The following is a 24,574-nucleotide window of genomic DNA, read 5'->3' as shown; positions in this document are numbered from 1 at the left end:
TCAGGAGTTGGTGAGGGACAGAGGGGATGGGGCTCATCTCTGGAAGTTGGGGGCTAAAAGCCAAGATCCCCAAGTATTGGAGATTTTGGGACAAATGAGAGCCCACCTAAAGCCGGGTGTGCAGAACTGAGGTGGGGAGATGGGGAGCCAGAGCCATGTCCACAAGGGGTCAGCGCAGAAGCCAGGGGGTCAAGAATGGTGGTGTGCAGTGAGGGTGAAGGCCAAGGCCTGTGGGAGCCGTGGGGGAGCCCTAGCCAGGGTGAGCACAGCTCTCCTCAGCTCCTGCCCCACAGTGCATGGGCCCAGTGGGGCTGGACAGATGGGCTGTGTGGTCAGTTCCCACGAACAGGGCTTCCTAGAGCGCTCCTGGCTGAAACAGCACATCTGCCCAGTGTGCAGCATGGACACCAAGTCTGATTGTGATGCATAGAAAAATATTAACTCCTTAATACAGTGCAAAACATTTTATAGAGAGAAAAACCAAAACAAACAGAAACTTCTGAATCCGGGGTCCTGGGGAAAACCATGAAAATGGAGGTGCTTGGTGAGAGGTTTACAACCCACTGGACAAGCTGGTGCCTGAGGTTTAACATTCTATGGAGCCCAGAGCGTGGTGGAGGGTGCCGGGAGGTGTTTGCACAGAGGGACTTCCACCCGTGCTCCATCCCCTCCCTTCCTGCAGGACAAGTTCAGGGGGAGACTTGGATTCTAGTTGTGCCACAGATTTGTTGTGTGGCCTTGGCGGAGTCTGTATACCTCTCTGGGCTTGTGAAGGGCCCCTGCTTTGTCCTGGTCTGGCTGCCTCTTCCCCGCAGGTGGCCAGGAAGCTTCTGCAGACTAAATAGGGCCCTGCACACATTTGCCCATGCAAGCATGCGCATGCATACACACATGGGCACACACACACACACACACACACACATATGTACACACAGTGACTTTTCTAGCCCTGAAGCAGCCCTAGGCATAGCCCCAGCCCCAGAACACAATGCACCCCTGCAGGGAGGCTTTCTCCTCAGAAAGCAGGACTCAGAGACGCCTGTCTTCTTTCCAGCTGTGTGATCTTGGCTTGGTCAGCTGACTTTTGTCTTACACTTTCCTCACCCATATAACGGAGATTCCTCTTCTTTCCATCTCAGGAGCAGCAGGGCAGAGACCCATAACCCCAAGTGCATTGTGAGGGCAGGGGGGCACAGAGGCCCGCTTGCCCTCCTCCTCAGTGGGCCATCTGTTTCCCCTTTCCGGGCGCTAGCCCCGGGAGGGGCTGGGGGGCGCGTGCAGGGATGTTCCCAGCTTGGGTTTCACTTCCCTCCTGCCCCCAAACCCTGCAGGCTCCCCAGCGGGTGCCCAGCACGGGCTGTCCAGGGCCCAGGAACTCAGCTACTCACCTCCCGTGCGCGGCCTGCCGGCCTGCACAAGTGCAGGACCCCAGGTCCCCACTGCTGTTACTGTGATTTCTTGCCTTATTTCTTTCCTGGAGGATTGTGGAATTTGGGCACTGAGTGGGAAGAGGCCTCAGGATCATGTAATTCACTCTCCTCTGTTAACCAATGGAGAAACCAAGCCCAGAGGCCAGGGCTTGCCCCAAATCAGAGACAAAGTAAGTGGCCGGGTGGGCTGGAAGCTGCGTCTGCGGACAGCCCCTGCTGCCCTCCCTGACCTCTGGGGTGGGGTAGGGTTACTCTTCCCCAGGCTGGGCTGCTGCAAGGGGCCTCCCAGAACTCTGCACTGGGAGGGGCGGTGGCAGATCAGCTGAGGCAGGCCTCTCCCTTCTTCCCCAGGCCTCTGTTTCCCTGTCTGTAATCACAGAGGCCCAGCCAGCCATGACTGACCCACTGAGGATTTGGGGCCTGGGTAGGTGCGGACTTCTTCTCTGTGTCAGCCAGACCAGAGGTGCCACCTCAGCATGGAGCCAACCTGCATGGGGGCAGGTGGGGGTGGGGGAGACGCAGGGTGCAGGCCCGCCTAGGCCCAGGGCAGGGAGAGGCCCGAGCCCTGGTCAGAGGCAAGAGGAGAAGATGGAGCCTGGGGGGCTGCCCCCTGAGCGGTCCTGCCCCAGGGTGGGGAGCGGTGATCCCCACCAGCCCACCACCTTGGATCTGCCCTGAAACGTAATGGGTGGCAGTGGGGACCAGGACAGCCGTGGCCCAGACTCTGGGCCCTGTGGCCTTCTTTCTCCTCTGTTCTGTCCTTGGCCCTCGTGGCCCATCCTTTTTGAGTTCCCAAGGCCAGGTTGGCCCAAGAATGGATGTACAAGCCACCCTCACACCCCTACCAGGGCAGGGGTGCACAGTGAGTGTGCCATGTGGTCACCCCTCTGCAAGAGCCTGTGTGGGTTAGGGGTGATGTGGTCTTGGGACCATGTCCAGAGCAGAGCAGATGGGCCTGGGAGAATGGCTAGAAGGTCCAGAGGTAATCAGTATATCTGATCATTAGGGCTGGGCTTGTTCCCCCACCACCCCAATTCGTCTATTGAAGTCCTAACCCTATCTTAGAATGTGACTGTTGGGAGATAGGACCTTTAAAGAGGTAATTAGGGTTGAATGACGTCATTAGGGTGGCCCCAATCCAATCTGACTAGTGTCTTTATACAAGATTAGGTCACAGATACACGCAGAGGGAGACCACGTGAAGACACAGGGAGAAGAATGCTGTCTACGAGCCCAGCCCTAGGCCCCAGAACTGTGAGGTAATACATTTCTGTCTTCTAAACCACCGCCAGCGGTGCTAATTAATACACTGCCTGAGGGTGTTTGTGGTGCTTGCCGATGCAAGATGTAGGCGGGGGTAGTCTGGAGGTGGAACTACCAGGATTGCACAAACGCTGGGATGGTTTTCGGGGACAGGGGCATCAGACATGACTTCTGAGAGGATTATTCTGGCAACCTTCTTAAAATGAAACCTCTTCCTCTTCTTTCGCTCCTATTTGGCACAATTGGCCCCAAAGCCATTAGCTGGGACCAAGGCAGGGGGCGGCTGCCTAGAGGTGGGGGTGGGCTGCAGGGCCCAGGGGGGTGTGGGCCTGCCCTGGGTGGGGACCAGGTCTGAGCAGGCAGGGGCTCTGGGGCGCATCCAGTGGGTGAGAACCCAAGCAGGGTGAGTTCTCTGCAGGGTGAGGGCAGTGGTGGCCACGAGGCACTGAGCCAAGTAAAGGAGGGGAAGGGGAACTGGGTTTCTCAGTGTTGCTGGAGGAAGTCATAAACGGGGGAGGGAAAACTAGCAGGATTCCCACGGCGTCAGCTTGTAACTGGAATTACTGGAGTGAACTCATGCTTTCCTTTGTAAACGGTAGAACTAGAAATACACACAGATCTGAATGCTGTCTGCCATGGAGGCGTGCGGAGTGGGTACCCCTCAGGGGTGGGTGCGTGGAGCTTTGTAGGAGCAGCCCCCAGCTCCTGGGAGCTCCGAGGGACAGGGCGGGAGTGCCCCTCCAGAGCTCCTGCTTGCTGGTCCCCTGGCTTGTCTCTCCCAATCTTCCTCACAACCTAGTGAGTCAGGAGGTAGGGCTGAGGTCCCTCGTCCAGACCTACAACTCAAGCTCCGAGCTCCACCTGAGAAAGTGTGTGTGTGTGGTGGGGGCTGAATGGGGGGCAGAGGGCAAGGGAGTTGGCGTGGGGCCTGGGCTTGGGGACGAAGATCCCTTCCATCAGCACCATGGGCTGAGCGGGGCAGTGTGGGAACTGGCAGCCACCCTGCCGCTCCCGGGGTCAGTGCCCCAAGGGGGACTGACTTGGTGGTGGCCGACCCCACCCCTGCAGGCCTCCGCCTGTGTGGCACAGCTGCCACCTCGTGGTGACTGCGGGGCACTGACCTGAGCCCGCACCACCTCTGGGGAGGGCTGGGGCTTTCTGAATCTCCACGGTGAGTCAGTAGGGCCCCATCCATCCAGGACCGCTAGGCAGACCCTGCCTCTGGCCCCGGTAGGAAGAGCAGCCTGGGCCCAGCTGAGTGGCACAAAGGCACTGTTGGAACTGAGGTTGAACTGGAGGCGCAAGCGCCTCTGAGAGCTGGGGTCCCTGAAATCACTCGGGAGTTGGAGGGGCAGTGTCCCTGGCTGGGCGTCTGGAGCACAGACCATTCTGGATGGAGGGGGGACCATCCGTGACAACATGTACGGAACGTTTTCTTGACAGGCACTGTGTGACTTGTTCTCTCAGTTAATCCTATGGCAACCCTATGAAGAAGTGACTGCTACAGTCCATTTTACAAGAAACTGAGGAACAGAGAGGTTAAGTAATTTGCCTCAGCACACAGCTCAGAGGCAGCCATGCCAAGATTTGCTGTTATATAATTGAAGAGGTTGGATGCTGACAATTGGTTGGATAGGTAGGGGGATCAGTGTCCAGGCCCAGGGTGGGGTCCTGGTGGCCCAAGGAAGCCAGGAGGGAGGGAGGCTCTGCTAAGGGGCTTCCGAGCAGCTCTGGTGAGCACTTGCTCACAGGCCCCTTCCAGGTACCTCTTCTCCTGCCCACAGGCTGGCTCCACTCAAATTTCCGCGTGTCCCTGGCCTGGTGCCACCTTCCCAGGCAGCAAGGCCCAGCAGGAGCAGCCACCTCATTCATTCTGTCCCTTGGCCACAGCCCAAGGGCCCTGTGGGCAGCTGGCCCTTTTATGTGGAGCTGCGCGACTTCCTGTCACCGCTGAGTGCGGCCCAGGGCCTGCAGCTCAGACAGTCTGCTACCAGGAAGCCCAGCCTGGCCAGCAAACCACCCCCAGCTCCAGCCCTCTTGTCTCTGGAAGAGGGGCCCTAGCGGCGGGAGGCAGTGCTGCCCCTCCAGGGGAAGCCCGTTGAGCTTCGTGGGCCCCGTCCTGCCTGGCTCTCCAAGGCTGGCCTCACCCTACCTTTCCAGCCAGGGCTCCTCGTCAGAGGTCCTCCCTGACCTCCCAGCTCCTCTGCTCTGCATGTTTCCCTTCGTTTCACGGGAGGTGGCACTTTTTGTCTCCCCTGACCACCATGTGACCCACTAGGACTGGCACACTCACCTGTATATTCGCAGCACCTAGATGTGAGCCTGGTATGCAGTGAGCACTCGGGCATCATACACAGGAAAGAATAAATGACCTGGAAGCTTCAGCCATTAACAGAGCCATGAGCCCCTAGAACTTCCACGAAAGCACCATGGATCCTTGTAAAATCACCATGTTCCTCAGGGGACCCCAGTGAAATGGTGGCCACTCACCAGGTAGAGAGCAAGAGGGAGGCAGGTGGTGGGGTGGGATGGGCAGGGAGCAGAGGCAACACTGAGGACTGGGCCCTGCTCTTCCGTTACGGAGCGTGTGGCCAGGCAAGTCCTTGCTTCCCCGAGCCTGTTTCCCCACTTGAAAGAAGTGGTCCAAACTGTCCACCCCACAGGACTGCTGTGAGGTGTGCAAAGGCCCAGGTCAGGGCACGGCATACAGCAGGAGCTCAGCCCGGTGTAGGAGGGGAGGTTGAAGAGCTGGGAGAGCTGGGGGACTGCGGGGAGGAGGAGGGAGGGAGCCCATCCCTTATGTGTCCTGTGAAATGTTCCCCAGGGTCCCAGGACAAATACGTGTGAAGACTTTGTGAGTGGGTGGCACACCCGTCAGGGCCAGAATAGCCAGTCCCCCTGTAGGAGCGTGTGCGCGTCTGAGCACGTGTGTGGCAGAGTCTGGCCAAGCCCAGACTGGGGAATAACTTAAGTGTTATTGCCACAGTCCCCTTGTCTGGCCCCAGCTGCTGCCAACCTCAGCTGCGGAGGAACAGCTGAAAAACGTGCACACTATGAAAAGATGGTCACAAAACCCAGGCACCTCAGGGGCCTCACCCAACGTGGAGATCAGGCACAAATTCAGTCATTGCTCCAGGCACTGGGGGTCTGGTGTGCCGCTGCTTGTGGGCAGTCAGAAACAGCCAAGGAAGGAGCCTCTGGAAGCCGTCTGCTGCCATGGGCGCTGGCTGGATAGGCAGCAGGGCCAGCCGTTCTGAGTGGGGCCTGAGCCCCCAGCACCCGGCCACCTCTGCGTGATGGAAAGCAGGACGAGAGGGAGGGTGCTAGTCCCAGGTGTAGGCAGGGCAGAAGCACCGACTGCCAGCAGGGCTCCACCTTGGCACAGGGGTCACCTGCTGAGTGACAAGCAAGGCTGGGCCATGTCCGCCTTGTTAAAACCAGTCTTCCTGTCACCCGGGCTCACACACAGCTAATTTATGCATTACTAGGTGGTACCCTCGAGTTTGGACCAGCTGAGCTTGGTATGACTGAGGGAGAGGGCCCAGGGCGACTCCATCTCCCCAGAATCCTTCAGACCAGGCTGAGGATGGCTGCCCAGGGCAAAGTGGGAGAATTGCTTCCCCCGCACACACGAAAAAGAAGAGGTGGTGCGGGTTGGAGAAGTGGGTCTATGTAAGGCTCAGCTGCTGCCTTCCTCCAGGCCTGCCTCATCTGCAAGCTCTGAAGCTTGACCTAGACAATGAGCCCCCTTCCCTACCGAGGGGCGGGCAAGCCTAGGGTACCACGATACCTGCCCCTAACTCCACCTGGAGGGCTGGCTGGGCCTGGTCTCCTCTGTGTCCAGCTCTAGGCCTCAGAATCCGCACACAGGTGCTGCCTGCCTGCTGACGGCAGGCAGTGGCTGCTCACACAGACCCAGGCCCCCCTCTGGCCCCCCCAGCCTCCCCTGAATCCAGGCATGCTGACTTCTGCTCTCCTCCACGGGCTGAACTTTCAGGCAGCTCAATCGCTTCAGTCCTACATCAGCCCCCTTCCCTTTGACCTCCCAGGGCTGGGCCAGGAGGCTCCAAAGTGCCTCAAGCAGTGATTGTCGGGGAGCCCAGTGTGGAGATGCCAGGCCAGAAAGGATGGTACCCCAGGATCTGGGGTGTTTGAGCTGCCATGAGACAAGAACTGACACCCAGCACCTGGCCTACGGTCCAGCTCCTCAGCTGTGTTCTAAACCAGGCAAACTGAGCCTCAGTGGGGTCATTTGAAAAATGGGGACAAGGCAGACGCACAAGAAATGCCTAATGCACGAACAAATGCAGTTGTGCCAACTTCTGTACCCGGGCAGCTTGCATGACTGAATTGTACACTCAGTGTCTGTGGAACAGGATGGTAACTACGTCACCCAGGGCTGTTATGATGATTCCACAAGCCTGCATGTAGCCTTGTAAGTGCCTGGCCTTGCGCCTGGAGGGTGGCTGGCGTCCTCCTTGCAGGTGCATTTACCCGTACGCTGGCAGCGCCCCCATGTACTCCCTCACTTGTGATCACTGTGCTACTATTGTGGGGCAAAAGCTGGCCTGGGGGTCACAGCAGTGTGAAGGTGTCCTGCGGACGTTGGGTGTCACTCCATGGAGAGCAACGGGCCTCTTGGCGGGGAGAACTGTGGCTGGAGCCTGTGTGGTGGGTGTGAGGGGGATGCCTGTACCTGGTAAGAGGGGTTGCTGGACACCCAGTCCTGCTGCTCTACCTGTACCATCTGCAGATGCCCACCTCTTGGATAGCCCCCAGCCCAGCCCAAAGTAGTTCCTGCACCTGGTGAGGCTAAGCAGTCACTTCCCACCTGGAGAACGGACGACGCTGCTAGCAGGATGGTTGTCTACCTTTAATTGGGGATACAAAAGGTACTTCTCCCAGTACAAGAGGACCAACCAGCAGGTGGGGGCCCAGTGCCCAGTGGAGCCCTGCTACGAGGGACAGAGGACAAAGGAAAGACAGTGAAGGAGGGGGTGGGGCCGCAGGCGCTCCAGCATCCCTGGAAGCCCCCGCCAGCGGCCTGGGGCTGGGGAGGACTTGCCCCCACCACGTGCAGCATCGTACCTGGACAGAGGGCAGCTTGGCAGAGGGCCATGTACCCTGCCCTCAACAGCTGGCCAAGGCCTTTGGGCTCTGCGAGGCGGGGGCTGAGCAAGGGACCAGAAGCAGCAGCAGAAGCTTCCGTGGCCTCCAGCCTCCAGCCAAGCCTTGACTGGCAGTGTGGGCGCTGAAGAGGGCTCCCCTGAGGACAGTCCAGGGAGGAAATCACCCAGGGCAGAGTGTCACACCGGGGCAACCATGCAGCCAGCCTGTCTGCCCCAGGACCTCCTGCTTTAGTGGTCAGTTAGGGTGGGGAAGGACACAGGAGTGGCCAGGATCCCAACACAGAACTGACCTGTTCCCCCAATTTATCTGGCTGCCTCCCCACACCCCCAGCAGCACAGCCCAGCTAGAGCTGGGTCAGCCCCACCCTCAGTGGGGAGAAGGGGGGTGAGAAGTCACCCCCAAAGCAGCCTTAACACACCAAAGGAGGAAGAGGCCCAGCCACAGGGTGTGGGAGCAGCAGGGACTGGACTGCAGGGGCCAGACCCCACACTCATAAGGCAAATAGCACGTCGGCATCTTTCTCCTGGGTCTTCTTTCGAGGGGTGGTGCCAGGAGGGGGACCCGGGGGCCCCTCGGCTGATGGGCTGGAGAGGTTGGGCAACCGATCTGCGGCTTTGGCCCGTTCTTCCAGGAACTTGTCAAACTCTAGAGGAAGGAGAGACAGGCTGGGGGTGGGCTCTGAGACTGGCATGGAGAAAGGGCTGGCGGGCAGGACCTACTACCTTCACTGGTGACGCCCCTGGGCTCCTCCGCATCACTGCCCTGAGAAAGCAGAAGGAGGCGGAGGTTAGTGCCTGGGGGCCATGCCGGCAGGGCGGGGCACAGGCTGCAGGACCAGAGGCGTCGGGACGCAGGCTCTGCGCAGGCCCAGGCTCTGCACCTCAGCCCCACCCCTTCTTGTGCCAAGCGCCTTGGGTGTCACCTGCCTTCTCTGGGCCTCTGTCTTCTGCTTGGTAAAACTCAGGGGGTTGTGGGGAAGCCCAAGGGAGCACTACTCGCTGAGCGCCAAGCACAGTGTCTGGTGCCAGCGGGTCCTCAGTGAATGTTTAGTTCCTTTGCTTCCAGGGCCTAGAGGGGTGGACACACTCGGCCCTGTGGTGGAAAGGCTGACGCCCAGAGGCTGAGACCATGCATGCTGAAGTTGGGGCTGGGCAGGCAGAGAAGCCTCTGCCACCAGACAGAGAGACGGTCCTTTGCCTGACCTAAGGCAGAAACAGTTTGGCAGCTTGCAGAGGCAGCCTGTGGGCCTGGAAGTGCCCAGGCTCTTGGTTCTTGGCACCCAGAGAGCGTGTGGTGGATAATGGGGAAGGAGCTCTGGATGGCCCTGAGACTGCCTGGAACCCCACCTGCCTCCTCCTGGGCACAGCGCCCCATGCAGCTGCTTAGCAGTCTCCTGATCTGTGCAACAGGGCCATGGAGGGGGGACTTCCCTCTGAGAGTGGCTGGGGTCTCCCTGAGCTCGCGCAGGTGTGGAGCTAGGCTCATCCCATCTTCCAGGTGGAGTGGAGAGCCCAGGACCCAAATCTGGCAGCTTGCTCAGGGAAGGGAGAGCTCTAGCAGCTGAAAGTGGGGCAGTTCACAGGGGCCTCCCTAAAGGGATATGCCCGGGATTGGGGGGCACGTCCAGTGGCTGAGGTGTCCCAAGCTCCCCTCCTCACCAGTTGTTCACCCTGCCCCCAGGATCAGTCATTTCTTCATGACAGAAACAGGAACCCCTATTAGGTGGGTGAGGAGTGGGTCTGGGCCTTTGCTTCTCAGCTGGGTGGGCCCTGACTTACCACATCAGTGGAGAGCCACTGCTCGATGTCCTCCATGAGACACGCCTGGGTGACAGGGATCTGGAGGGAAGGCAGAGGTGAGGCAAGGAGAGGCAGTGCAGTGGGTGACAAGCTGGGTGGCTGGGGGGTGGGTAGTCAGAGCCACCCTGTCCCCTCCTGGGGGTCAAGACCCTAGCATCCAGTCCAAGATGGCACCTGCCCAGCTGCCAGGGACCCACAGACCTGTCTACTATGCCAGGCTGTGGGCAAGGGGATGCAGGGCCAGCAGGCTAAGCAGGGACCATGGAGGGCACACTTAACAGCTGCAGCAGGGGCTCCTATGTGCCAAGGGTTTGGGGTGGAGGGAAGCTCCAGGCTTGGGGAAGGGGCATGGTGCACAGGCCTAAGGAAGGGACTAAGCTCAGGTGCTCAGGAGCATCTGACAGAAGCCTGCGAAGCCTGCGGAGGGGTCAGCCATCAAGGTTGGAAAGGGGAATGGCTGTGGGCCAGGAGCCTCCAGCCTGTCTTCCAAACCTCTGCAGATTTGGAGCCCATGATGTAAGGGGGTACAGAAGGGCCTGAGTGCAGGGAGGTGCTGAGACGACTGGACAAGGCCAGGCAGGTGGACTCCGAAGGGCTGTGGCTGTACATGGGGAAATTTCACTCTGGGCCACAGAGGCTCCTGCATGGAGCTGGGGGCTTCCTTCTCTAAAGGCTCTTTCAGTGGGAAAGTCCAGCGGAAGGTAACAGGCACAGACTTTGGAGAGACAGGCTGGAATATGGCTCGGTCCTGCAGTGTGACTTTGGGAGGATGACTTAACTTCTCTGACCCTCACTGGCTCATCCGTAGAGAGATTAACAATATTACCCACCATCCAGTTTGCTGTGAGGATTAAATGAGATGATGGAAACAAAGAGCTTATAGCACAGTGCCTGGCCCGGGGTAGTTAGTGCTCATGCAATGCTAGTTCCCATTTAGCTGCTTTGGGAAAGAGAGGCAGAGTGGGTCTCGCACCAAGCCAGATCTTCCCCCAGGCTCTGCCCCAGCCCGAGGCCCCAGCAGGCAACAGGGGAGCCCGGAGCGGGGGCAGGAGCTGGTTTCCCAGGGTGGCGGGAGCAGGAACAGCAGGAGCTCTGGGTTGCCCACACGAGCTCCCTCTCCAGGCTCTCAACCCAGGGCAGGTGGGCAAAGGCCCAACCTCTCAGCACCCAGAGGGGCTGCCTAGGCCCTGCTGCTGAGTCAGGAGCCGGAAGTGGGCGCGGGGGGCGCGGCAAGGCAGCAAAGCGGAGATGGGGCCGAGCAGCTGGGCCCAGCAGGCCCTGGCTGCCCGGGCTCTCGCAGCGCTGCTCGCTCCCTGGTGGCTCTAACACCCCGCTCCCACTGCCAGCGCCAGCAGCCCCAGCCCGTGGGTGGCAGGCCGCCCCGCCTCACCACGCCTGTCTCACCATCCAGTCACTGGGGCTCTTCTCACGGCCGCCTCCCATCTGGGTGAGAAAGGGCCACGCTGAGGTGGCGGGAAGGGCAGGGCCAGAGCCTCCTCCACGGGCGCTCCTTTGGGCAGCAGGCCTGCTACCACCTTCCGAGGCCGTGCATGCGTGCGTGCATGCACACTCGTAGCTATGTGGTGGGTGAGGGGGCAGGTGAAAGGGGAGGGGAGCAGGAGGGTATCTCACTGCGGGGTGGGCCATGGCCGCTCCGGGACTCCAGAGTCTGAATGTGCCAGTTCCTCCCTCACCTGGAGAACGGCCTGAGCAATCCCAGAACAGCATAGTAGGCGGCCGGTCCCCGGTCCCCTGGGGATTCTGGCGGTCAGCCCAGGGTTAGAAATACTGGTTTATGCGGTCCCCTCATGCTTACCAAGGGGCAAACGGGACTCCCGAGGATCGCAGAGCACACGGGTGACAGAGGGAGATGGGAGTCCTGGCCCTCAGCCCATCACCCCGAGACCGCCACCCCAGCCTAGACAGACCCTGTACGGGAATGGGCACACGCTGCCCCACACCCCCACATCACGGGACTTGTGAACCCTGGGGGCAGTCACTGGCTGCCCTCTGAGTTGGCACCTGATCCTATTCTGTATTTTGCTGCTTGGAATCACATTCTGACAGTCTGGGGAGATTATCACCCAGCTAGACTTACGCATGTTGGGAGCAGGTGTGTACTGACACGGTGTTAAGAAAGTCATACCCTGATTTGGTGGAAGTTGCTGAAATCTCTCAAGTCATCAAAGATGAGTGAGCAATAATTTATCAGCTCCTGCTTTCATGCAAGTAGATGTATGTGTGTTTCCTCCCTGTGCCTAACTGTAAGGTGGCGTAAGAGCCAGGAGACCTGATTCCTGTTCACATCATGCTCCTGAGTTGCTGCGTGACCCTGGGCAAGTGACCCAGGTTTCTGGGCTGCAGCACTCGCATCTGTGACAGGAAGGGGTCGGCTGGAATGCTGCCCACTGGGCTGTGGAGTCAGTCTCTGCCCACAAGGGGCCGGGTAGCATGAGAGGGCAGGGCTTTCACAGACTTCCAGAGCATCTGATCCATCCGGATTCCTAGAGCCAGAAAGATGGCCCTTGGATAAGGAAGGCTGAGCAGGGGCGCGTTCACCTCTGTGCCTCACAGCTCTGTAGGCCATGGGGGGTTCCTGTTACCAGCACCGGCTGCGGAGCCAGACAGACCAGTTGTGAGACCCTGGCCGAGTTACCTCACAATCCTAAGCCCGGGTCTCCCCCTGTAAGTGGGGTAACCAACACAGAGGACTACGATGATTATCTACTTCACTACATGCCAGGCACCATGCTAAGGATGTTATGCCTTGTCTTACTTAACCTCTCCCTGGGACTCAGTGTTCTCATCTGTAAAAGGGTATAACAACATGCCTTAAAGGTCTGTGTGATGGCTCCGTAAGAGGCGGATGTACAGTGCTTAGCACAGGGCCTGGCACAGATCACAGGCTCTGCAAAAGACCATGTACAAAGAAAAATGATGGGAGGCTCTGAGACATGGTGCGTAGACACTTTGCTTGGTGGCAGGTCACACAGTACACACAGGAGGCATCTGGTCCCCTGGCTGGTCCTGCCTCCACAGTGTTCTAGGTCTTGCCCTGTTCTGACCTCTGACCTGGGAATGACTCCTGTGATGCTGGGGAGCCTCTGGAGAGTTGCTGGGACCGCCCCTCCTCACCACCCTGCTAGCAGACCAGGAGTCTCCAATAGGCTCCTAACTGCTCTCCCCACTTACATGCTGCATCCTTTTAAAATGGGAGTCAGTTACATGTCCCCTTCTGCTCAAGACTGTGCATGGTTTCTACCTCATGCAGGGTAAAAGCACAGGCCTCCCAGCTGCTCAAGGCCCTTTGGTCCCTGCTGCCCCTCAGGCTTCGCCCCCCAGCACTTAGCCCCACCCTGGCCTCAGAAGCCCTGTGCTGCCACCGGCCCTCACCTCTGCCACCCACTTCACGGCCCCTCCTTTCCACTCCTGGTCCTGCTGTTTCCAGCTACTGCCCAAGGAGCTACTCTGTCCACTTATGGACAGAAGTTCTCACTGCCTGAAAGGCATTCAGAAACAGAACCAAAGGTACAAGAATTGTACTGGGAGCTTCTGCCCAGGGGGATGGGCCACCCAGAGCATGCTCGGTGCTGGGCCCGTGGCAGTCCCTCATACACAGGCAAGCAGTTAAAGGGAACTAAAGTGGTGCCCTTGGATGCCTCCCTGTGCTTCTAGGGTCTGTTCTCTTGTTCCCCTGTCCATATTCTTGCAAATAACAGGTCCCTAGAGAGGCAATGAAGAATGTGGATTGAGCTTTAACTCTGTGCCAGGCACCTTAAACACACCCTCTCGTGCAACCTATTATACGCCCTTGTAGGCACTACTATAAGCCCCAGCGTGAAGGTGAAGAAACTGCAGGTCAGAAAGGTTAGTAATCTGCCCGAGGACACACAGCTGATAAGATGTGGACCTGGGATGAAACCCAGGATGCTGGACTCCAGCTCCCTGTCCTAGACTCAGGTCTGAGTCCTTGCTCTAACCTCTGTGTGACCTTGGGCAGATGACATAACCTCTATGTTTCCTCAGATGTGAAATGGGATAATCACATGAGCTACAAAAGGCCAAATAAATCAGAGAGCTACACAAGGAAAGGGTTGTGGACGAATGAACCAAGCCCGGCGCGTGGTGGGGCTGCGGCTCAAGCGTCTCTGGCCTTCCTTCTGGCAAGGCCCCGGAGTGGCGGCAGGGCCCCTCTGCTTACCGCACTGGTGCTCTGCTGCCGGGCATCCAGGGCTCCAGCCAGGCCATCCGTTGCTTGGGGGGCTTCATATTTTACCCTGAAAAAGAGAGGCCACCGTGGCCATTACATGCTGCTCTTACCATACCAGGCATGCCAGTTGAGGCGAGGATGGAGGGAGGCGGGCGGGGAAGAGCGGGACTCACACCCCGTGTGGACCTGGGGGTGCCTGGGCTCAGCCTCAGGAGGGGCTCCTACGCTGTCAGCCTGCCTATAGTGGTAGCGAGGGTTTCATTTCCCACCCCTGGGAACTGGGATCAGATGGGTGACCTCCATGGCAGGCAGCGACAGGCTGGAGAGGTCAGGAGGGTGCTGCTGGCTGAAGACCAGGCCAATACAGCCAGGGACCACCACAGGTGCGGCCAGACTCCAGGCGTGAGAAACAGCGCCACTCCCCCCACGCTCGTGGAGGTTTCCTTTTCTGAGCACCTCTACTTAATTTTATGGATGGTGATTCTGTGTGAGGGTGTCTTTGAATGGGGAATTCTGTCCTGCTGCTGAGAGCGACCTGCAGGTGGCTGGGCGGGGCACCATCTTGCAGTGGCTTACCAGCCAAAGGGCATCCCACCCCTCTCTAAATGCCAGCATGAGAGGCAACAGGGCTGCACCTCAGATCCCGGTGAGGCCAATGGGCAGCTGCTGGACCTGAGGCCATCTGGGTGACACAAGGCACTGGGGAGGATGTGGAGTGGCCCCGGGACAGTGATGTGGAGGAAGGCGAGCAAGAGCACCCCTGCGTTCAGCAAGCGTGGCTCAGGCACCCGACTCCGGTTCACCCAGAAGCCTGCTGCTCTCTTTGGCCTCCCCCGGGAAGGGCCTGCGGGCGTCAGCGGGAGAGGCCGTGGTTGCACCAGCTACGGTTGGGGCTGGAGCAGAAGCAGAGGGGCTGACAAGGAGCCAGCTTCCAAGCGAGCAGGAGGCAGAGCTGGCGGGCCAGACACGGAGGGCAGAAAAGGCCTGCGAGCATTCCAGAGCCCCAGGGTAGGGCCAGGTGGGGAGGCCGGGGGCCAGTCCAGGAGGCTGGCGCTGGCAGATCCAGCTGCAGCACAGAGAGCGACAGCCACACAGGAAAACAAAGGAGAGGAACCTGATGCTGGGGCAGCTCTGGTCCCGCCAGGCACTTTCTGCTGGGAGGAAACCAATCTGACGCAGGGCCGGCAGAACCCACGACCTGAGAAGGCACGTGATGTCGATGCAGCACATTGTCCCACCCCCAGCATCTTACGGTCTCCTCTGCCTCTGAGCTTTTGCACACACTGCTCCTATGGCCTGAAACAGCTTCCTGACTCCCCACCCTCATGGTGGATGCTCGAGCGCCCTCTTGCAGAGTTGTGTGCCACCTCCCTGTCTCTACAGTGCTTGGCATACCTCTCTAGGGCAGCTGCTAGCAGTGCATGGCAGTGGTCTGTGCCCACGTTACTCTCCCACTGAGACTGGAGGCCCTGGAGAATGCATGCCAGGTATGCTTCTCCTGCCCCCGGGGCGCTGCTCCCCAAAGGAGTTATGGTGCAGCAGCCAGCCTCAGCCAGGCTGGCAAGCTGGGCCAGGTGCCAGCGGCTCTCTGGGGTGGCCACTGTGCTGCCTGCTGGTGCCAATGTGGGTGGGCCTGGCTACAAGTCCCACCTGACTCATCAACTTCCACCGCACAGGGACTAACAGCACCCCTAAGTCCATGGCAACTGTAAGCTGCTGGTCTCAGGGCACCTGGGCCTAGAAGTACAGACTCTGCTCCAGACTGAAGATGCAGCTCACAGCCCAGGGCTGGCATGGCCAGTGCGCAGGGCTGTGAGCAAGCCCACGGACCCAGGCTGGATGCAGCCTGTCAGATTTGGCCTGGATTTGCTGGTGTGGAGAGGGTATCACTGGGCCCTCTGCAGGCCCACTGGCAGTACTGGAACACTAGAATGACCACTAGGGAGCTGGGGAGACCTGCTGGGAGGGTTCCTTAATCTAGATCTCTCCTTGGCTGTAAATCCCTGCTTCCCACCGCTCGGCCCTGGGTCATAAGCAAAGTACTTCCCCTGATAAGCCTGTATGGAGCCGGTCCTGAGAAGACGAGACAAGGGGCCGGCCTTGGCTGCTGAGAGCGCCTCCATGCAAACAGTCCTCAGGGAGGGACGGAACCTCAGGTCTGGCGCAGAGCAGACCCTGAGTAAGGCGACAGGGACTCCTCAGGAAATTAAGGGCGGATCTGGGACAGCAGAAATGTCCAGACAAGTCTGTTCCAGAGGATTCCCCAGGAACCCTCCCTGCTGCTGCAGAGGCTTTGTTTGTGGTATACAGTGTAGTGGGGCAGGGCGGTGGGCAGCAGGCACTGTTTTGGAACCAGACAGCCCAAGCTCCCAACCTATGCTGCCAAGTATCAGCTACCTGACCCAGGGCAAACAGCCCGGCCTCCCAGTACCTCAGCCTCCCCACCTGGTCAGATTATGGAAGATGCTGGCACACAGCTGCTCATCAGCCTACAGGCATCCCTTCCCTTAGCCCTGCCTACGGGGCATGCAGTTGGCCACCTGGTCACAGGGGTCTCTGGGCCATGGGGATTGACTTAGTGCACAGAGCTCTACCATCCCGAGGGCATGCAGGCCGGGGGCCATGTGCCTTTCCACAAGGTGTGCCTACCAAAAAGCCAGGCTCAGGGACCTGGGGAGAGGGTCTCTGATAGGGAATGACCTAAACTGCAGGGACCAGGGTGGGGTCAGGCCACTTACTCTTTCCGTTGGTCAGCCAGGGAGCTGCCCCGTGTCAGTGCAAACATGTCAAACTCATCTTCCATTCGGCCAGAGGCCTCCAGAGACTGCAGGCCAGCCCTCACACTGCTGGAACCCAGGTCTGCAGGGGCAGAAAGGCCACACGATGGGTCCCTCCGGCTGTCCTTGAACACTGAACTGTGGCCGAGGGGCTCCCTGCCACCCAGGGTTGGTTCTGGAGAAGCAGTAGGACTGGGGCAGGGACAGGGTGGGCGTATGGATGGGGAGGGCCACCTGCTGGCTGAGGATGTGAGCAAGTCACTTCCTCTCTCTGAGGTGGAGATATGGGCCCCCTCCGCGGGCTTTTGTGAGGATCAGAGAACAGGCAAAATGCCCACCCACTTTATTTGTAGAGTAAATGGCTAATGGCAGTAGATAGTGATCAGATGTGTACTGTTTTCAAAAAGCATGGTATCAACGATTCAAAATGGGATCTTAATTCTTTCCTAGGAGTCAGCATGCAGCAGGCCTCTGACATTACAGCTAACGGTGACGATGGTGACGCCCGCTAACCGGCCGTGGGGAGGGCCCGCTCCTGCCCCTGTTGCAGCGGGACGAGGGGCTCAGGATGCTCGAATGATTTCCCAAGCTCACCCAGACGGGTCAGGCCATGCAGAATTCGGTACCGAGGGGCAATCACAGGACAGTGTGATCTGAGATCCTGGGGGCTCGGGAGCTGTGGGGCTGAGGGGCCCAGTCCCATGTTTTGCCTCAGGAGATCAACCTTCAGCAAGATTCAGTTTGGGACCCTGGTGAGGTGGGGTCTGGGCTGATGTTCTGCTGTTGGCCTCCAGCTCCAACTTTATAACAGGAGGGCACCCCCAGAACTGCAGGGGTGCCCAGCACCACAGTATGCCCTCAACGGAGCCCCCTCCACTGCACTTACTCATTCCCGCCAGCTGGGAGGAGAGGTTGCCCACGGCTGCCGGCTCAGGGCCCATGTTGATCAGGTCTGCTGCGGCCTCGGCCTCACTTGGGGCCTGCGGGGGAGGGAGAGGCCACCATTACCCTCACCGCCTGCTGGCAGCCTCGCTCCCTACTGCCTGGAGCACTGCGCCTGCGTTTCCTCATGGAGCTGTTACCAGGGCCCCCAGTAGCTACACTGGGAGACAGGGAGTTCTTCCCCCCCATGCTTCTAGCTCAGCTGCACCCCTGGGAGGCTGGGAACACCCCGGGGCATCAGCTGCTGGCAGCATCTTGGTTACCTTAAAGGGACAGTGACATAAAAAGTGAGAAGGGGATTTCCTTCTCTGTGAGCCTGGATGAGAAATTGCATCCTGCCCAGGGTATCTGGGGAGGGAGGTGAGCACTCCCTCCTTCCCACCAACACTGGCACGGTCCAGTCACAGAAGAGAAGTCTTGTACCTTGCCGGCCTGGCCTGTTCGGAACCGTTCAAACCTATGAGACAGAAAAGACCCAGGTCAGGGAGGTAGACTGAAGGGTCCCTCAGCACAGCTCCAGCTGAACTTTTCACGCTGCAGGTCTCAAAATCAACATAGTGGGTCACAATCAGGTGATAAGGCATCCTGGTTTACACTGGACAGATCCAGTTCACCCAGGTCCAGCCTGCTTCCCCAGGGAAACAGGAACAGTGCCCCTCTGTCCCTTGCAAGAGTGCTCCAATTTGATTATTAATTATCTGGCCACTCTAGTCATGACCAGTGTTAAACAAACAGCAGTGGACCAGAACAAAAAAGAAAACGGGACTGCAATGCACACAGAAAGGGAAGTACAGCTGACCCTGAGTGACACGCGTCCACTTACACACACATTATTTTTAATAAATATACTGGAAAAATTTTTGGAGATGTGCAACAGTCTGAAACAAACTACACCACTTCTGAACTTTTTGCCAGCTTACTTCAGTGTAAAAATACAGCATATTAGACATACACAAAATATGTGTTAACTGTTTATGCTATTGATTAGGCTTCTGGTCAACAGCAGGCTATGAGTAGTTAAGTTTTGGGGAGTCAAAGGTTATATGTGGATTTTCAACTGTGTATGGGGGTTGGTGTCCCTAACCCCCATGTTGTTCAAGGGTCAGCTGTAGAGTTTTATAAAACATATATTTGATAATATATGGAAGTCAGTGGCTCTCTAGTGGGTGAAGAAAGACACTTCTCCTACACTGCTGGACAGAGCCACTCAGACTACCCTGTCAGGCCAAGGGGCTGGTGAGGTGGCTCAGGAATACTGTGGTCTGATCAGTTTGAATCCTGACCTGTCACTTACTCACTGTGTGACTGTGGGCAAACTACACCACTTCTGAACTTCAGTCTCCTTGCCTATTAGAAAGGGGTGACAATGGGACCTGCCTCCCAGATGTGAGGATCAAGCAGGCACTGAATACGAGTGAGTGACCTGGAAAGTACCAGGCAAATGTCAGCTGTGATGGCTGTGGACGTCATGGGCCCCGGGTACCCCAGACTGGGCTGTGGGCCACCCTGAAATGGCAGAGAGGGGACTCTTATTCCGCTGGGCCAACGAGCAGGAGAGCCTAGGCAGCTGTGGCCTACCGCACCCCACCCTTCTCTGAACTGGTTTAGAATCACTGTCTGTTGATGTTAAAGATACAAGATAAACAAGGGCTGGAGGAGGCGGGGATAACCAGTATCCTATACCAGATACTGACTGCTGGGGCTTTATGGGCATTGCTGCCCGGACCATCCACTACCCTGTGGGGCAGGGGACACTGTGAGCTGCGTTTTACAGAGGAAGTGTGGACATGTCATTTCTGCAGGCCCAGCACCCCTTCTCCCTTCTTTTGTAATAGCACCTAAGTGCCGCTCTGGGGACTGCTGTCCCCCATTTCCCATGATCTTGGTGCAACTGCCAGCATGGGGCCCCTGCCCTCTCCCAGCCGGTGGGCACAATGACGCTGAGCTACTTAGAGTTTCTCCTGAAGGGCTAATTCTCGAATAGAATGATACCAGGAGGGCGGGCACGCGGAGCCCACTCACTGATGGCGATACCCAGGGCACACGGTCTCGGAGCTTCTGCCCTGAGACCGTTGGGCCACTCTGGGATCCGTGCTTCCTGCTGTCAGGGTGCCTCACTGTTTTACTCTTCTTTGGATCCTAAAGCTATCCACATAAGAAAGGCTATTTCTCAATCAATTCTTTTTCCACTTTAGTTAGCCAGAAATGCTCTGTGTAGCTTACAGTCAAAGAGCCTCAGTGAAGGTAAGTAACTTGCCCAGGGCCCGACAGGAGGCAGTGTGGGGTGAGGCACGACAGACCAGGCCTGCCTGGCTGCAGACCCACACCCTCAGTCACCACCTACTGCTGTCTCCCGATGCTGGAGGCAGGAGGCAGGGCCACGGGCGGCAGGGCAAACTCTGGCAAGGAGATGGGAGGTGGTGGGAGGCCAAGCATTCCTGCCCGCACTGGAGAAGCCAGCTGAGGGTAGGCGGCCTGGTGTTTGAGAGGGAGACGATGGAAGGCCAGCCGGTGTGATGAGAGGGGAGGGAATAGGATGGGGCAGCTGGGCAGAGGCTGGAGAGGGGGCAGGCTACCTTTCATGGCGCAGGAACACGTTGTTGAGGTTGTCGTTGACCATGAGCAGCTCCTCCGTCAGCTGCTCACTGGCAACTCGGGGGATGAGCTCCAGGACCCGCTGCTGCATGGCTCGGCACGTCCGGTTGAGCTCCTGCCAAGGAAGCAAGTGAGACCAGAGCAGCCACTGGCCTGAGTGCGGTCACCTCTGGTGGATGGGCCCCGGCCTCTAGGTGTGCCCTGGGGGATGGGGAGGTGTCCACACTGGACTTCAAGCCCCACAGAAGAGCTTCTGGGGTGCTACAAATGAGCCCTTGGATCTCACTCCCAAGTGTCTACCCTGCCAGTTAACACACAGGGGACGAGCACCTTGTTAAATGCACTGCGGGTTTAATTTGCCTTTGTGCAGGCTTCAGAATAAAGTTCCTGCTGCTGTCTGCTTAGCCGAACACCTGAGACGGCAGGTGGCTGGCTGCACAAACGGCAACTTCTCTGGCTGTCCTGGGGCTTCTTTGGTAACCAAAACATGCAAAAGGAACTAGAAGACTCCAACTATTACCCACAGCCCTGAATTTGAATTTTTACCTCACTAATTTATTTTTAATACTTTGTTTTGGAATAATTTAAGATTTATAGAAAAGTTGTCAGGACAGTAGAGTTCCTGTACACCCTTCTCCCAGCTTCTCCTTAGCTCAACTTTGTGAAACTGTCATGAACATTGGGACAATGCTATTCACTAAACTACAGACATTATTTGGGGTTCACCAGCTTTTCCATTAATGTCTTTTTCTGTTTCAGGACCTCACACTGCACCTAATTAGTCACCATGTCTCTGACTAATTTTTATTTAGTGTCATATATTTAAACTAGTTTGGGAAAAAGAAATAAATTAAAAGCCAAAGCATTGTAAGTTTTTCATTTGTAAGACTTGAGTGTTCCTTTCTTCAAGTACCCACCCCCAGGTAGCCGGGTGCCTGGGTCACGGCCTTAACATCCAGACAGTTGTCAGGCATTGTGGACCATGGCCACATGCCAATAGTTTTTTCCTAGAAAAGTGCCATTAAGACCAGGCACTGTCCCAATATTGAGTTTCTTTTTTGGACCCTGCTACCCACCCCCTCCTAGGTCAGGCCTTCTGGGATTTCCTCACCCACCGTTAGCATGGGGCAGGGCGGGCCTGAGTGATGTCCAATATCCGGAGGGCCTCCCTTCTCTTCCTCCCATGACCACACATACTTGTGGCTTTGCTCCCACTTCCCTGCCTGCCCCTTTCAAAAGCAGAAGATCAGCAGCCAGGCCCCTGGGTTCAAATCCCAGCACTGCTCTTTTCCAGCCATTTGATCTCTCTCTGCCTTTGTTTGCTGACCTGTAAAATGGGGATAATAAGAGTACCTACCTCACAGGGGTGGGTGAAGAGGATTAAGTGAGTAAATGTACATCAAGTATCCACATCAGGGCCTGGCCTATAGGGATGCTCAGTGCCTAGGAGCTGTCACTGTGTCAACCCTGCCCGCCAGCTCCGGCCCTCGCAGTGCGCGGATTCCTCTCACTTGCACAGTCTTAGACGGGGACATATGAAACCAACGGCACCACTGTGATCCTGCTGCTCTGACTTATGCAAGCTTTTCTCATGAACCCTCACCCATGTGTTTGTTCAACTCCAAGACTCTGCCTTCACTTCCTTGTGGAAGGTAAGGTCCTCTAAGCAAGTGCACCTCAGTTAGGCGCTGGGACATAGAGATGAGGATGACACAGTCTTGCCCTCAAGGAGGCTGAGACCTGGTGGGAGACTGATACAAAATGAGGAAGTCACACCAAGCACTCTGTCCCCTCGTGGGTTCTGGCTATGCTTGCACCCTGGGGTCCCCCAGCTTTCTTGGTGCCTCTATGAACTGTCCTCTACGGGGATGTTGCCTTTCCCCCAAATGGTTCCCAGCTGGGGGTGGGACTGTGAGAATGTCCGTGACACACAGGAGCGCAAACCCACAGCTCCTGCCCACCTCAGCGCCGAGGGCCCTGCTCTCTTCCCAAGGCCGGCACCGCTTTCCGCCCCGCCTGCTGAGCTCTGTACCCTGAGGGCAGAAAGCTCCCCTTCCAGCTTCTCCTCAATACCGTTACAGGGAGCCTGTCTGAACCAGGCGCAGGATGGGCGTTTTACATGCAAAACCTCATTTATTACTCATGTAAAACCTGTAACATAAAGGCTATCATTAGAGTAATCTGATATGAGGAAACTGAAGCAAGAGGGGCTATTTTGTTCAAACCAGAGTGTTGTAGAGCCCTGAATTCCAATCTGATAAAGTCCAGAGTCCCTGGTTTTAACATCTCCCATGGTGACCAGAGTTCAGAGGAAGCCATGAAAACTGTAGTGTGAATGGAGAGGAAGCGTGTGTGTGCAAATAAGAAGTCGGCTGGGGACAGACGCTTGCTCACCTGCAGCAGCTCCAGGTCTGCGGGCTCCGCCTGCGTGGGCACCAGCTCCGTCAGCATCTCCGACATCACCCTCACGTTGCCGCTCACCATCTCGAGCTCACTGCGCAGCTTCCCGATCTGAAACATGCCGTCAGCCCCAGTGAGAGAAGCCAGGGGTCCGCAGCATTGCTGTTCAAGGGGACAGAGCCTGGAGCCACCTGTCCTGGGTGTGGCACCTGAGGACCCGACTTGCCAGCACCCTCTCTTGGCTCCTAAGCCACAGCCCAGCATCAAGAGGCCGGGTGGGCTTGCCCTGCACCCCCATAGCCCCTCTCACAGAGGTGCGACTAACCGTTACCATTGCCAAACTGGGAAGCCTCGTTCAGTGAGAGGCCTGTGGAAAGCAGTCGAGAGTGCGTGAGCCACAGAGCTCGGCTGGAGGCCTCCAGCATCTCTGGGGTCCAGGGCAGCCGCTAACAAGGCCCTGGAGGCAGGTCACCCCTGGGACGTGAGGGAGCCGGCAGGCCCGCTTCCCCCCTAGGATGGCAGGCTCTCGCCCGCTGTCCTCCCAGAGGATGGCCTTTTGTCTTGCTCCTGGCTCCCAGTCTATTTTGGTGTCCAAGGCTCTTCCAAGGTTGAGCCCTAGTGCTGCCCCTCACATCTTGGGTCTGAAACTCAGATGCAGCCCTTGTTAAAGGGACATTAGCAGGTTTTCAAGGATCAAAGGGTCCCAAGGTCATGGCTTGGGCAATCAGTATAAATCAAGTCACACAATCGCCACACAAAGGGGTGGGGAGGCGGCCGCTGTCCGGTGTCTTATGCTGTGGAGCTCTGTGGAGTGTTGACAGTCTCCTCGGGAACACTGTGTACACTGTGGGTGTCCAGGAAGGGATCCGTTTGGTCATGGAATAGCTCATGAGTCTGGTATTAAGCGGCCTGGTAAATGATGGTACATTCTGAATCATGTGACCTAGTTATTTTCAGAATATGAATGTCACTACATAAATTCATAATGCCTGTGATAGAAGTTACCATCTTTTGACCACCTACTAAGTGCCAAGCATTTACTGTACATTGCTAATTAAACTTTACCATGGTCTTACAAGGCACATGTCATTATCCTAGCCCTTACGATGAAGAAATGGTGCAGACACAGGTAGGCGTCGACTACACTTCAGACACCTTCCAAAACCCCCAAAGAGTTTGGCACATTTGGCCTATTAAATGAATGTTCTTGATAGAAGTGTGTGGAAAAACTACTGATCACAAACCCAGTGTGTCCAGGTCAGATGGGACCCAATTATAACATGCCTGCAAGTCCTAACATGTCCCAGGAGACAAAAAGGGACTTGGAAATTAAAGACTACTCAGTTCTGATTAGCAATAACCTTCTTGCATTAGATATAATCAAAGTCTTAATCCACACAGATGTTGGACTTCAGGTAACTTGGTTAAATCATAACCATATTAGGTAAAATTTGGATCACAGAGTGAATGTATCATTTTTTTGTACCTTCAATTATGTGCTCAGTTAGAGGAACTGTTCTAGTGATATTTGGAACACTGGGAGGTGACTTTATAACTTGCTGTGAGATATCAAAGTACAGAAGTTTCCCTTCAAATAGCTTAGGGTGTGAAAGGCTGTTAGTAAGTTTACTTGTTAATAAATGCAAATATGACTGTATAAGAGCTCAGTGGGTACACTGCAAAGTTTCTCTTTTATGTCCATCACAGATCTATGTATTTCTCTCCAGCACTTTCGACAGGTAAGCTTTTACACTTAGCTGATGTGATAGGCCTGAAATTTGTAAAGTAGCTCAAAAGTGGGCATCCTGCCAGGGCCAGGCCTTGGCCCATACGCCAACAGCTAAGTCTAAAATGACCGAGCACCCAGCCGATGCTGGCCGTGGCTGTGGACTGCCCTCCTGGGGCCCACTTCAGGAGGAAGAAGCTGAGTCAGTGTGCCACCTAGTCTCAGGTGGTTACGTGATCCTTCGGTGCTATTCACATGGCCCCGGGAAACCTGCTCCGGGCTCCAGCCCCTGGGATCTCACA

The 24,574-nt window shown here is 57.0% G+C and overlaps 1 protein-coding gene and 1 long non-coding RNA gene across 5 annotated transcripts in view; one reads left to right on the top strand and one right to left on the bottom strand.

Annotated features, from left to right (window-relative positions):
- Positions 1–168: 168 nt before the first annotated feature.
- On the top strand, positions 169–17,489 carry LOC108401561 (uncharacterized). The gene is made up of 3 exons (XR_005058197.2): positions 169–1,600; positions 2,596–2,689; positions 17,060–17,489. It is a non-coding gene; the product is annotated as an uncharacterized lncRNA (long non-coding RNA).
- Positions 7,549–24,574, bottom strand: part of TOM1 (target of myb1 membrane trafficking protein) — a 37,431-nt gene continuing 20,405 nt past the window's right edge. Inside the window, exons 7-16 of one of the 4 annotated variants that reach the window (XM_017667555.3) lie at positions 22,541–22,657; positions 20,128–20,261; positions 17,975–18,008; positions 17,496–17,589; positions 16,571–16,691; positions 13,824–13,899; positions 11,027–11,065; positions 9,602–9,661; positions 8,546–8,585; positions 7,549–8,468 (exon numbers count right to left, since the gene is read on the bottom strand). In XM_017667555.3, the coding sequence (XP_017523044.3) occupies positions 8,314–8,468; positions 8,546–8,585; positions 9,602–9,661; positions 11,027–11,065; positions 13,824–13,899; positions 16,571–16,691; positions 17,496–17,589; positions 17,975–18,008; positions 20,128–20,261; positions 22,541–22,657 (870 nt within the window). In that variant the 3' untranslated portion in view covers positions 7,549–8,313. The other 3 variants (XM_017667556.3, XM_037007056.2, XM_037007059.2) reach the window with 3 other exon arrangements.

Source organism: Manis javanica, chromosome 10 (genome assembly GCF_040802235.1).
Source record: "Manis javanica isolate MJ-LG chromosome 10, MJ_LKY, whole genome shotgun sequence".
Classification (NCBI taxonomy): Eukaryota; Metazoa; Chordata; class Mammalia; order Pholidota; family Manidae; genus Manis; species Manis javanica.
Note: the sequence above shows the minus strand (reverse complement) of the source record. Positions and strands in the feature narration are given on the sequence as shown.